The sequence below is a fragment of the Lactuca saligna genome, chromosome 8 (genome assembly GCF_052625555.1).
Source record: "Lactuca saligna cultivar CGN05327 chromosome 8, ASM5262555v1, whole genome shotgun sequence".
NCBI classification, from domain to species: Eukaryota; Viridiplantae; Streptophyta; class Magnoliopsida; order Asterales; family Asteraceae; genus Lactuca; species Lactuca saligna.
Genome location: NC_136424.1, coordinates 62,462,614 through 62,475,178, shown reverse-complemented (window position 1 = coordinate 62,475,178; position 12,565 = coordinate 62,462,614). Strand labels below are relative to the sequence as shown.

Genomic DNA, 12,565 nt, shown 5'->3' with positions numbered 1-12,565 from the left:
ATTTAGTTATACTTGTTGTTTGTATGATACGTGTATGTTGTCTAGTAGTTGAGTGTGGGCGAGGTCCATATCTCATAATGGATGAGTGTGGGCGGGGCCTGTATCTTATAGTAGCCAAGTGTGGGCGGGGCTAGTATCTCAAAGTAGCTGAGTATGGGCGGGGCCTGTATCTCAAAATCAGCAAGAGTGTGGACGGGGCTCGTATCTCCTAGTTAGCAGAGTGTGGGCGGGCCCGTATCTCTCTAGTTGCATGTTATATGTGTATGGTATGTGGTAGTTTGGGGGAGCTCACTAAGCTTCGTGCTTACGGTTTTCAGTTTTGGTTTTAGGTACTTCCATTAGCAAATGGAATGGCTCAAGATGATCGCATGGCACACACCACAATCTTCAGCTTGGGAGTTTTACTCAGACATTTTGATATGAGATTTCGATTTATGCCAGATATTATGATACATGATTAACGATTTTATTTATAATTAAGGATGATTTATGTTTTAATGATGATTTGAAAACGAAAATTTTAGACTGTAATTTTCGGATGTTTCAGAAAACCACTCGACTTCAATTTGGCTTAATCTATATCCTCCAATGATATCTTTCCACCACAATATCTAATAGGACATGCACATAATTTTGGGTTCTACCTTTACACCCCTGTTATGTGTATTACTTTTTATTTTAATTAATTTTATAATGAATTAATTTAGTCACGTGGGGCATACACACACCTCGCCAATAACATTATGTAATCATGCTTGTTTATTGTTATTATTATTATTATTATTATTATTATTATTCATGCACATAATTTTGGGTTCTACCTTTACACCCCCATTATGTGTATTTTATTTTAATTAATTTTATAATTAATTAATTCAGTCACGTGGGGCATACACACACCTCGTCAATAACATTATGTAATCATGCTTTTTTATTATTATTATTATTATTATTATTATTATTATTCCAAGGCATATTACATCTCAAATATAACATCATTTTAAAGCTTGTAAGGTGGTACGCCTTTTAGCAAACAACTTCTAGCATATATTTCCTGGTTTCATTCAAGTATGACAAAATAGAAATGGAACATGCACAACATCACAATTTAACAACATAAATAATCTTCACTACTAGCATGACAACATTCCATTTTTGCAATAAATAATCATTTTAAGGATTCTAGCATGTGAAAGGTCTCCTAAATCATTTGTTTCTATAACAACTTCACAAATTCAGATCGCATACATCTCATATTTTTATATTATAGCATCACAGTCACACCAAATCATATAGACCTAACATATGTACACGAGCTTGAAATTTCCAAAACAAGTACTTAAACCACCATAAAGAATCTCTCTCTCTTCTTTTTCTCTCTCTCTCTCTCTCTCTCTCTCTTCATATATATATATATATATATATATATATATATATATATATATATATATATATATATATATATATATATATATATTCGAACTCTATTTTAGTAAAAAAGATAGTAATGATTTTTAATATTTTTTAATTAACAAAAATATAGTGTGTTTATTTGATAATCATTTTTCGTCGTCTTTAAAATAAATTTATTACATAACTACAAAACTCGGTTTTTAGGATATGAGAGTTATGTTAAATCCAAACTAGTTTTATCAGGTTTTTATAGTATAACAATTTAGGGATTCCAATAATCCAACTTTTTAATATTTTATCGGATTAATTATATAAAATATGATTTTTTTTAAATGAAAGGGAAAATATTGGAAATATAGTTGATATATTCAGAAAATTAATTGATTTCATTTGGGCAAAATCAAAAGCTTAAACTGTATTAATAATAATAGGGAAAATGTCACTGTAGCCCCACGAAGTTTCACATTTTGGTTTAAAATGTCCCTATTTTTATTTTTTGGCTTTCTAAGGGTATGAATTCTCTTTTGATCGGCTTTTAAGGCCATTTTCTAGAAAGTGAAGGGGTCACCCGGTCACCCATTTCACAATCAGTCAATTATGTTGTACACATCATTAAAAAAAGCCAACTCATTTGTCATATCAAATGCCACTTAAGGTATATGAACAGGAGAGCACGAAATTGAGGGAGAACAACCATGTGGAATCCATCGCCATTATCATCACTTCCCCTGAAAATAGCATTCACCATTTCTTTCTTTTTTCTTTCTCATTGCTTCTTCTTCGTCTTACTCTCCCCCAACCCCCTACCCCGGTTTTCATTCCATCTCAATTCCGAAAGTCAACTCCAAGAAACAACGACCATTGCCACCGCTGGAGACATACTCGCACTCCTTGGCACACCTCAGCAGGCTGCATTCATCGACACCCAATTGAGAATCTGAGATAAGTCAAGAATCCAACAACGAACCCATTCATCCAAATCAATCAAACACAACGCCAATTCCAAGTCGAACGTACGCAGGTAACATAATTCTGACTTTCCTATTGACCCGTAAGAATATCTGTTCAATTTCCGATGGCAGATGAAAGTTGCGCTCCTGATATCTGTACTTAAAATCCGATTACACCGTTCACTAATCAATAATTCCAATTTTGACCTCTTTAGTTTGACTCACAAGAACACCCTTACAAACACGATTTCATTCCATTGAGTTCCTGTCACGATTTCATTCGCTCGTATGACACAACTTGTGAGTTAAATTAACCATTTGGAATGCATCATATCATAAACACCAAATCCCACTTCTTCAAATCGATTTTAAGATCAAACAGCTCATCAGTCGAGTTCTTTACCACAATTATCTGTACGTATTTTCAAAACTTTAAAACATCAAATCTTCATATCATCATTAATTTCATCGAATGACATAAACAAGAAACTAAATTGATGTTGAAACAAGAATGAGTAGATAGACTTTTTTAAGCAAAGAATCAATTGATAAAATCAAAATTGATATCGATAATGCTATTACTCACAAAGATCGATTCTAGAACATATGAGCAAAAGATTTAACAATCATGGATAAGAATCATCAATTGTTGTTCGTTGGCTCCGGTTTCTGCCCCCGGCCCTGGATGCCCTTTCCACCATTTCGATGGCGAGAGCTCGGTCAAGGACTTCATCCATACGCTTCTGCATCATCCAAAAATCCCTAATTCGATTTCATGTTAAGATACAATGAGATGGCTGATAACCTGACATTTTGGTGAATCTCACAAATTTGGCAACGAAAATGGGTGATGAATTGGGTAACCACTGTACCCTTAGGGCCCAAGCAAGGCAACTCATTAGTGAGTCGTTTATGTGTCTTCTGAGTTAGGTGAGTTGATTTTGTAACTGAGTTAGGTGATGACTAGGCAAAGAAACCGGTTAAATTGGGGGTAAAATCTCTAATGAGCCGGCAAAGAGAGAATTCATACCTTTATAAGACCAAAAAATAAAAATAGGGACCTTTTAAACCAAAATGTGAAAGTTCGTGGGGCTACGGTGATATTTTCCCATCATAATAATAATAATAATAATAATAATAATAATAATAATAATAATAATAAATATATTCCAACCAAACAAATGGCTATAAATATTTTAAAAAGGTAGAAAACAACAATTTAATAAGAAAATAATATATTAATAATAAAATAAATTTAAATAAAAATATTCTAAACAATTTATATAGTAAAATAACAATATAATAATTTATAAAATTAATAATGAAAAAGTAACGAGTATAGAAAAAAAAACATAATAACTAAAAAGATGATTAAAATGTGATGTGACAAAGGTTTTTGAAAGAAAATTTAGGTTTTTTAAAAACCTTTATTAATTAATTTATTTGTTTATTTATTAAATGACTTATAAACTTCCGTATAGGGGTGCAAACGAGCCGAGCCGAGCCTGAGCCTGGTCAGGCTCGGCTCGGGCTCGTTTAAGTTCTAAGAGGCTCGAGCTCGAGCTCAGTCCGAGCTCGTAAATAATTATATAAGCTCGACTCGGGCTCGGGCTCAGCTCGTTTTTTTACTCATATGCCTAAATAAGCTTAAGCTCGGCTCGAGCTTGTGAAGAAGCTCATTTACTAATACCATAAATTCCTAATCCACAAATATGTTTTTATTTTAATATATAAAAAATAAGAAATTGTATCATATAAAAGCTCGTTTAGGCTCGCGAGCCCAACCGAGCTTAGTGACATAGGCTCGAGCTCGAGCTCGTTTAATAAACGAGCTTAATATTAAGCTCGGGCTCGTCTAAAGTCGGTTTCGAGTTGAGCTTTTAGCGATCCGATCCCGAGTAACTCAAGAGTAGCTTGGCTCGTTTGCACCCGTACTTCCGCATTACCTTAATTCTAAATCTACATCTTTTATATACAACAAGATTTTAACCATTAATCATTGGTTGGGGGCATCTATCTATCAACTCTTGATATGTTTGTATTGTCTTTTCTATAAATATGTACAACACCAACGTAAAAAGAAAATTAACATGAATACTATCTTTTTTCTTGAAAAAGTACTAAAAGGGGATGTACGTAGGGATGACAAAAAAACCCGAACCCGACGGGGAAACCCGATTCCCGAATATTTCGGGTCGGGTCGGGTCGCTCTTATCGGGTAACGGGTCGGGTAACGGGTCTTTATTGGGTATTTTATCCGGGTTCGGGGCAGGGAGTGGGTATGCACGCCCCGACCCGACCCGCCCCGAATATATATATATATATATATATATATATATATATATATATATATATATATATATATATATATATATGAAATTACATTGCTGCCCCTTGAAGACATAACCCTAAAATCACGTTTCCACTCTAGTATCCTCCTTACACTTCTCTTCGTTCAATCGTTCTTCTACTCCAGCCGACACACCCAAAAATCGAAATTACTCTTATTTCGTAGAAGTAGCAAGTAGCAAGCAGCGATACACCACAAGGGAAGCAGCGACTCAGCGAGGCAACGACCAGCGACCAGCGACTCAGCAGCGAAGCAGCGACTCAGCAGCGAAGCAGCGACTCAGCAACACGCGACGACCAGGGAAGCAGTGATTCGGTGAGGCAGCGACCAGCAAGAAGCGACCAGTTAGACGGATACGCAACCCACACGATTCACGAAGAAATCGACTTTCTTTCTCTTCCGACTTCGATCGACGCCACGCACAAGAGGTAATTTCGATTCTTGAAATCCATTGAAATTTTGATTCTTGAAATCGATCACAGCTTGTAATTTCGGCATGAACATTGAAATTTCGATTCTGGAAATCGATCACAGCTTGTAATTTCGGTATGAACATTGAAATTTCAATTCTTGAAATCGATCACAGCTTGTAATTTCGATTCTTGAAATCCATATGAACATTAAAATCTGTTTGTGGTATTAATTTCGATTGCACCATTTGTAATATGTTTATTGATCATAGGTATTAATAGCTTAATAACTTATTGATCTTAGGTATTAATTTCGATCACAGCTTAATAGCTTATTCACCAAGTCTGATTTCTCTACACATGGTATATGTAATATGTTTATTGATATTTCATTTCCTTAGATTGCATCATTTGGGTCTGAACTATGAATTTGTATCTAACTATCTTTGCTATTAGAATATAAAAGTATTTATTGGCTTCCATGAAATTTTTGGTCTAGATACTTGAATGATATTACAAATATAGATATAATAAAGATAAACAAACACCCGGGACTCGTTTAGCAATGTTATTATTAACCTTCTATTTGAATTTAAGTTTTATTAAGATTAAATTTTTATTTGATATCCGGCTGTATTATTAGACATTGATTTGGATTCCTTTAATGAAGACTAAGATGTTGTCAACTTTGGGTTTTTCATACATTAGAATTGTTGAATATGATATGACATTGGTTATTTTTCAGGAAATATGAATTCAACCGATCAAAATCATGCTCCAACTGCAAGAAGTCAAGATGTGGGAGGTTCGGGTTCTAATCAACAAAATACCGATTCTGTGGATCAACAAGATGAGACAAATATTAATGATACAGTTTTTGATGAAGATGGAGATGAAGTTGTTGGTTCGAAAAGGGCAACGCGTTCATCGGCATGGCAACATTTTATAAAATTTAATTTGAATGGTGAAGTTAAAGCAAGATGTAAATATTGCTCTAAAGTGTTAGGTGCAGATAGCAAGAATGGCACAAAACATTTACTTGCACATCATAAGCGTTGTATACACAAACCTTTTACAGATATCCGTCAATCTATCTTGGTGCAAGAAAAAAAGAAAGTGGATGGTACTACAACGCATGTTTTAAATTATACATTTAATGCTGATACTTCTAGGAAGGATTTGGCTGAAATGATTATTTTGCATGAGTATCCGCTTTCAATTGTAGAACATCATGGATTTAGGAAGTTTGTGGGAGGTCTTCAACCTTTGTTTAAGGTTCCTTGTCGAAACACCATCAAGGAGGACATCAAAAGAATTTATGATTATGAAAGGGATAAAACTATGAGTTTGTTAGCAAAGAACAAAAGCAGAATTGTAGTTACTACTGATATGTGGACATCTAATCATAAAAAAAAACGGTTTATGGCAATCACAGCACATTTTGTAGATCAAAACTGGAACTTGCAAAGCAGAATTATGAGGTATATTATACTTATTTAACTACAATTTATACGTACTTATTATTTATATGTTAATATTAACATATATATATTTATATATTCTTAAACAGGTTTATTTACGTGCCTTGTCCGCATACATTTGATGTTCTTGCCGACATACTTTATGCTACTTTGTGTGATTGGAATCTTGATAGGAAAGTGGCAACTCTTACTGTGGATAATTGCACCACAAATGATGCAATTATTAGGATATTATTAGAGAAACTTCCTCTAAAATCACTAATGATGAATGATGATTTGTTTCATATGCGTTGTTGTGCACATATTCTCAATCTTATTGTCCAAGATGGCTTCTCTCTCATTAAATTTGAGATTTAGAGAATCAGAGAGAGTGTTGCATTTTGGTCTGCATCACCAAAGAGGGAGCAAAATTTTGTGACAGCAGCAGAGCAATTGGGAATACCATACTCAAAGAAGTTGATACTTGACTGCAAGACACGATGGAACTCTACATTCTTGATGTTGAGTGTTGCTATAAGCTACAAAGAGGTTTTCGATCGTGTGAAGACAAGAGACCCCAAGTATATATGTTTTCCTACATACCAGGATTGGGAGTTAGCTAGTGAGATTTGTGAAAGATTACAGCTTTTTTATGAGGTGACTGATATGTTCTCTGGTTCAAAGTATCCTACAGCTAATGTTTTTTTTTTCCTTTGATATGTGAGATTGGGTATTCTTTGCGTGAGTGGACGAAATCTCCTATTGAGGAGATTAAGGTGATGGCTAACCAAATGCTTTCTAAGTTCAATAAGTATTGGTCTGTAATTCATGGGATAATGGGAATGGCAGCAGTTTTAGATCCACGATACAAGTTAAAGTTTGTGGAGTTACTTTTGCCTGTGCTTTATGGAGAAGAAAAGGCAAAGATTGAATTTCAAATTTTGGAGGGGTTTGTCACAACTTTGTTTCAAGAGTACGAGTCAAGTAATGCATCTAAAAAAAGGAAGAGTTAAGGTATTGTATTCTTCTTATTGTTTATATAATAAATAGAACATTATCTTAAATTATTAACATTTTTATACTAAACATTATGTGTTTGTGGTGGTTCAGTTCCTGGTTCATCTTCATTTGGTTCTAGTATCTCTTCTGGTCATCGTGTTGGATTCAAAAAACTCTTATCGGATATTGCTTCTATTACTAGAGATGATGATGAATCAGGAGGTATGAGTGAGTTGGATAACTACTTGAAGGAGAAATTGTTGCCTAAAGACATGGAACTTGATTTGTTGGCATGGTGGAAAACAAATGGGATTAAGTACCCGACACTACAAAGGATAGCTAAAGATATATTAGTTGTTCCTGTTTCCACTGTTGCCTCGGAATTAGCTTTCAGCACAAGTGGAAGATTAGTAAGTCCTCATCGTAGTCGACTTCATCCAAAGACATTGGAGGCTTTAATGTGTGCTCAAAGTTGGTTGTTGAATGAAATTCGAGGTAGTATACTATTTTATATTAATTATATGAAATTGTGAATTTTTTTTTGCATATTAATAATATTAATTTTACACAGCAACTTGTTCTGAAGAGACGGAGGCATATTGTCGTTCTGTTGAATTTGATTATGATGTGGAAGAGGTCAAACGAAACTCCTAAAAATATTAATTTTATATAGTTTCCATGATTTGGTTTGATTTTGAGTTTGTTTAATATTTTGTAGGAAAACACTAAAGAAAGCGGGACAACAAGTTTGGATGATTTTGTTTGATTTTGAGTTTGTAACTTTGTTTTAATGTTAAGTGGTAATGTATTATTGTGATGAATTAGTTTTTAATGTTGTGTACTTGGGTGTTTTGGTTGATTGGTTGATGTTACAATATTAGACTATTAGTAATTTCTATTTGGTTAAATGACTTAAGAACTTATTTGGTATTTTAAGTTTATGCATCGTCTTAATTTATCATTCTGTATTTATAGTTTTTCCTTATTTTTTTTTTCTGCCATATTTCGAGTTTTAGGGTCGGGTTTTCGGGTAGTTATCGGGTTTAGGGTCGGGTTTGGGGAGAGTTTCAGCCCCGACGGGGCGCCCCGATAAGAAATCCGTCGGGTATCGGGTCGGGTTCGGGCACATATGTAGATATCGGGTTCGGGTTTGGGAAACCATGCCCCGCCCCGAACCCGCCCCGTTTCCATTCCTAGATGTACGTGCTCTTCATTTTCCATCATATTATCAAATTGCTAATATTTTCACCAAAGTTCTCCTAGGAGTCATGGTAAGCACATATAGTTTTATGATAGCTATACTTCCATTTTAACAAATTTTACCAAGCCCTTATAGTTAATATTGTTGGAATATAGGCATCGACGCTCATAACAAATGGCCTAACATATATGTGTTATTTATCTATTATTTGCCACAACCCTCCCACAAAAACAATAACAAAAAGTTGTTCATATTCCAATGAAACATGAATTTTATCTGATTTTTTTCCCAAAAAAATTGATTTGTATAAGATTCTACCATTTTATATGAGAAAATAAAAGAATAATTAATATTGTACGGATTCTTACTTCATAGTACGCCCTACCTAGTTGCACTCCGCGTTACAACTTTTACGGACTAGAATATTGTCTTTCACTTGAATGTCTAGTTTATAGTACGAATTCTGTAAAATTTCACATAACTAATTATGGGCACATGCAATCCTAGAAACAATCTATGGCTTTTCTCATAATAGCAACATACTTTGAAACAACTAAATAACCTAGGTAAAATCGAAAATCAAAAGGGTTTTATATTTAAAAAAAAAAACTTATTATTATTTTTGAAAGTAAAAAAGTACTTTGAAGACTCTTGGAATGCTAGCCCCAATGGTGTGGAAGCCTTTAATGAATTACACAAAAACCCTAAGAAAAAACCCTAGGATTAAAAATAGATAGAAAGGGGTAGGGAGAGGATTTCGAAAGTCCTTGCTTGAATGCAGGGTTCTTTGAGTGTTATGGAAGTCCCTATTTATACTTGTAGGAAACCCTAATATGAATCCAGACAATTAATAAAATATTCCTTATTTCCTTATCAGTTTCCTTTGTGACCAAAAAAGCTTCTAGAACCCTTCCAAGAGGCTCCTGAAAATCGTCCCTAGTATGGAGGTTCTAGAATGCCTTCTTCTTTAACTATTGAACAATTTCATTATAACCCATTAGACTCAATAATTAATTCTAATTAATCCAACATAATTAATTAAATTAATTTTGACTAATTGTTAATTAATAGCTTTCATTTCTAATTAATATACCAATCTCATAATAGATTAGTCTATTAATTATGTCTCTCCTATAATCAATCCAAATCATTTTCCTAGTTATGATGACAACCCAAAAAGTACTTTACTATTATTCAATCAATTATACCAATTTAGTTAAGACCTTAGACACCCTAATCCAACAATCTCCCACTTGGATAAGTTGCCAACTATAATTGTAGGTATAACTCTCTGAATAACTAGTTCAAAGTGCATTCCAAATCACTGCCAAGCTCTGATAAGTGATAAACCATTCCTCTATTTTCATGATATCGTATAGACACGAGACATAGATTATAATTAATCCCATGGTCCAAGATTCTATTTCTTGATTTCTCGATTTTTTATAACATCATCAAACTACTAATCGAACACAAGAATATAGTCTTGATTGGGCCCAACACAATAATTTCTACATCAAGTCACCAAGGGGCCCAAAGATATCACTTTCCTAAATAGGCAAAAAGAATGAATAAACTTTGACTATATAATCATACATTTTACTCGTCATATTATCCATGAAAATACAGTTTATGACATCCAGTTATAGATACGTTGATGCAAACCAATGTACAATATATTCCTTAAACTATAACTTATATATCTCTATTTCAAGATTAGGATATATTATCATCTTAGAACTACTCGTGATAAAATCCATTAAGTAATCTCTATGCGCGGGTTTAACTAATACTCAAAATCCCTATTTTCTAAGTACTCATGAATATTGCAGCAATCTCTATGTAATGTACAATCCCCATGAACAATCTACAAACGATTCATGACTGTTTGAGTCAGTACCAACTTCCCAAAAGTATGACCGACTATGGTGATTTTAGTAATTTAATACTCGAGGAATAAAAAACATAAAGTGAAACACAAGAACAAACTAATTAATAAATGGTATCAAACAACTTGAACATAAATAAATCTATATAAATTAACCACCATTTAATTACATTTATTGATGTTACATTGTTTCAAAAATTATCAACTAACAACTAAAATCTAAAATTTAACATCATATCTTAGTCCAATGCTCCTAGCATGCTTGTAGTTCTTTATCTTGTGTAATCCTTTTGTGAGAGGATCAACAGGATTATCCTCTGATGATACTCGATTCACCATGATTTTTCCTTCTTCTACTCGATGTCGAATGCATTGGTATTTTCTTTCAATGTGTCTTGATCTACCATTATCCTTTGGTTCTTTGGTTAATTCAACCACACCTTCGTTGTCACAGAAAATATCTATTGGTTCTTGGATTGAAGAAAAAACTTCAAGATCTCTAATAAAATTTGTTAAAAATGTTGATTCCTTTGTTGCCTCGCTTGCTATGATGTACTCTGATTCATAAGTAGAATCAGCCACTATGTTACTTAGAACTTTGTCAAGTAACCGCTCCACTATTTAATAGAAACAACCAACCAGATTGCGATAACTATTATCTCAATCTTTTTGAAAATTGGCATCACTATATATACTGACTTTAAGTTCATATATTCCACCAAAGACGAAAATCAAAATTTTCGTCTTTAGCAAATACTTAAGTATATTCTTCACTATTGTGGGTAACCAAAAAATATATAATTCTCAGATCTGGGTTCCAGCTTGTCTTGGATCTCATGTCAAACGAAGATCTCATAACCCCAAACCTTGATATGTGCAGGTGAGGGAGGTTTCCCTGTCCAGATCTCATGAGGTGTTTGGGCAACCTATTTTGTTGGAACAAGATTGAGGATATTGGTGGATATTTGTAAGGCATACTGTCACACCCCAAAACCAAGAACGGCGGAAACGTTCTGGGGCGGACGTCATGTACAGTATCAAAACAATGAATAGTAGTAAACAAGCAACAACATCATCCATTGCATTATTAATATAATTTTAATACAAGTGTTATGACAAATTATGATAGACACCAAAGTATAATCAAAATGAAAGATGAGTCTTGAACGAGCTCCATCTTCTCTAAGCCTTGCATCGATACCTGTCTATTGATGACCTGAGAATACAAGTAATTTTGAAAGCGAGTATCAGCTTTAAAGCTGGTGAGATCATAAGTATTTTAGTGTCTTAATTTGTATGTAAGTATTTGTATGTATACGAATTGTAAGTATTGAAAATGTATATGAACTGTAAGTATAAAAATGTTTTGTAAAACAATTGTAAATGTTTGAAAAACCCTAGAAATCCCTATGATTCCTACTAGCATATAAGGGTGTCTTCTACCAAGACCTAACTGCTCTGAATGTAGCCTTATACCAAGATTTAACTGTTCTAAATGTTCGTTTCTTGTAAAAGAGTGTAATTTTCCCAAGTGTAACTATCATTAACAAAAATATAGTTTTTACATTTAATGTTTAAGTAAAAAGATCCCTAAATATATGTAAAGGGAAAATTAATGTAGTATTGTGGTGTAGTGCTATAGAAACTACTGTTGTACTAACTACCACAAACCGAATTTATATTAAGGCATCATGTGATTAATTCTACCATACTATCGACTGGGTAACAACGACAAATGTAGGTCGTAAAAAGGTATGACGTTTGGCACCCATAGACCTGCAGGTCCGGCTGTAGCTAGCAGCAAGGTGTAGGATATTTAATCCAGTATAGATTTATACGCAAACTCACGCTCTCCCTTTAAGAGACTCTGGCTACAACTCGGGCCATGACATTG

General features: G+C 33.8%; 1 protein-coding gene across 1 annotated transcript; it reads left to right on the top strand.

Annotated features, from left to right (window-relative positions):
• Nucleotides 1-7,083: 7,083 nt before the first annotated feature.
• LOC145009691 (zinc finger BED domain-containing protein DAYSLEEPER-like) lies at nt 7,084-8,409 on the top strand. The gene is made up of 5 exons (XM_078968332.1): nt 7,084-7,164; nt 7,309-7,567; nt 7,694-8,077; nt 8,154-8,218; nt 8,301-8,409. Exons 1-5 carry the CDS (start codon nt 7,084-7,086, stop codon nt 8,346-8,348), a joined length of 837 nt encoding a protein of 278 aa, XP_078824458.1. The 3' UTR covers nt 8,349-8,409.
• The last annotated feature ends 4,156 nt before the right edge of the window (nt 8,410-12,565 follow it).

What these genes read in the sequence shown, in the direction of transcription:
- LOC145009691 (XM_078968332.1), top strand. Translation starts at nt 7,084, where the DNA reads ATGGAACTCTACATTCTTGATGTTGAGTGTTGCTATAAGCTACAAAGA. An exon ending in GTTGTTGAATGAAATTCGAG is followed by an intron (nt 8,078 to 8,153) that starts GTAGTATACTAT and finishes AATTTTACACAG; the next exon opens with CAACTTGTTCTGAAGAGACG. An exon ending in TTGATTATGATGTGGAAGAG is followed by an intron (nt 8,219 to 8,300) that starts GTCAAACGAAAC and finishes AATATTTTGTAG; the next exon opens with GAAAACACTAAAGAAAGCGG.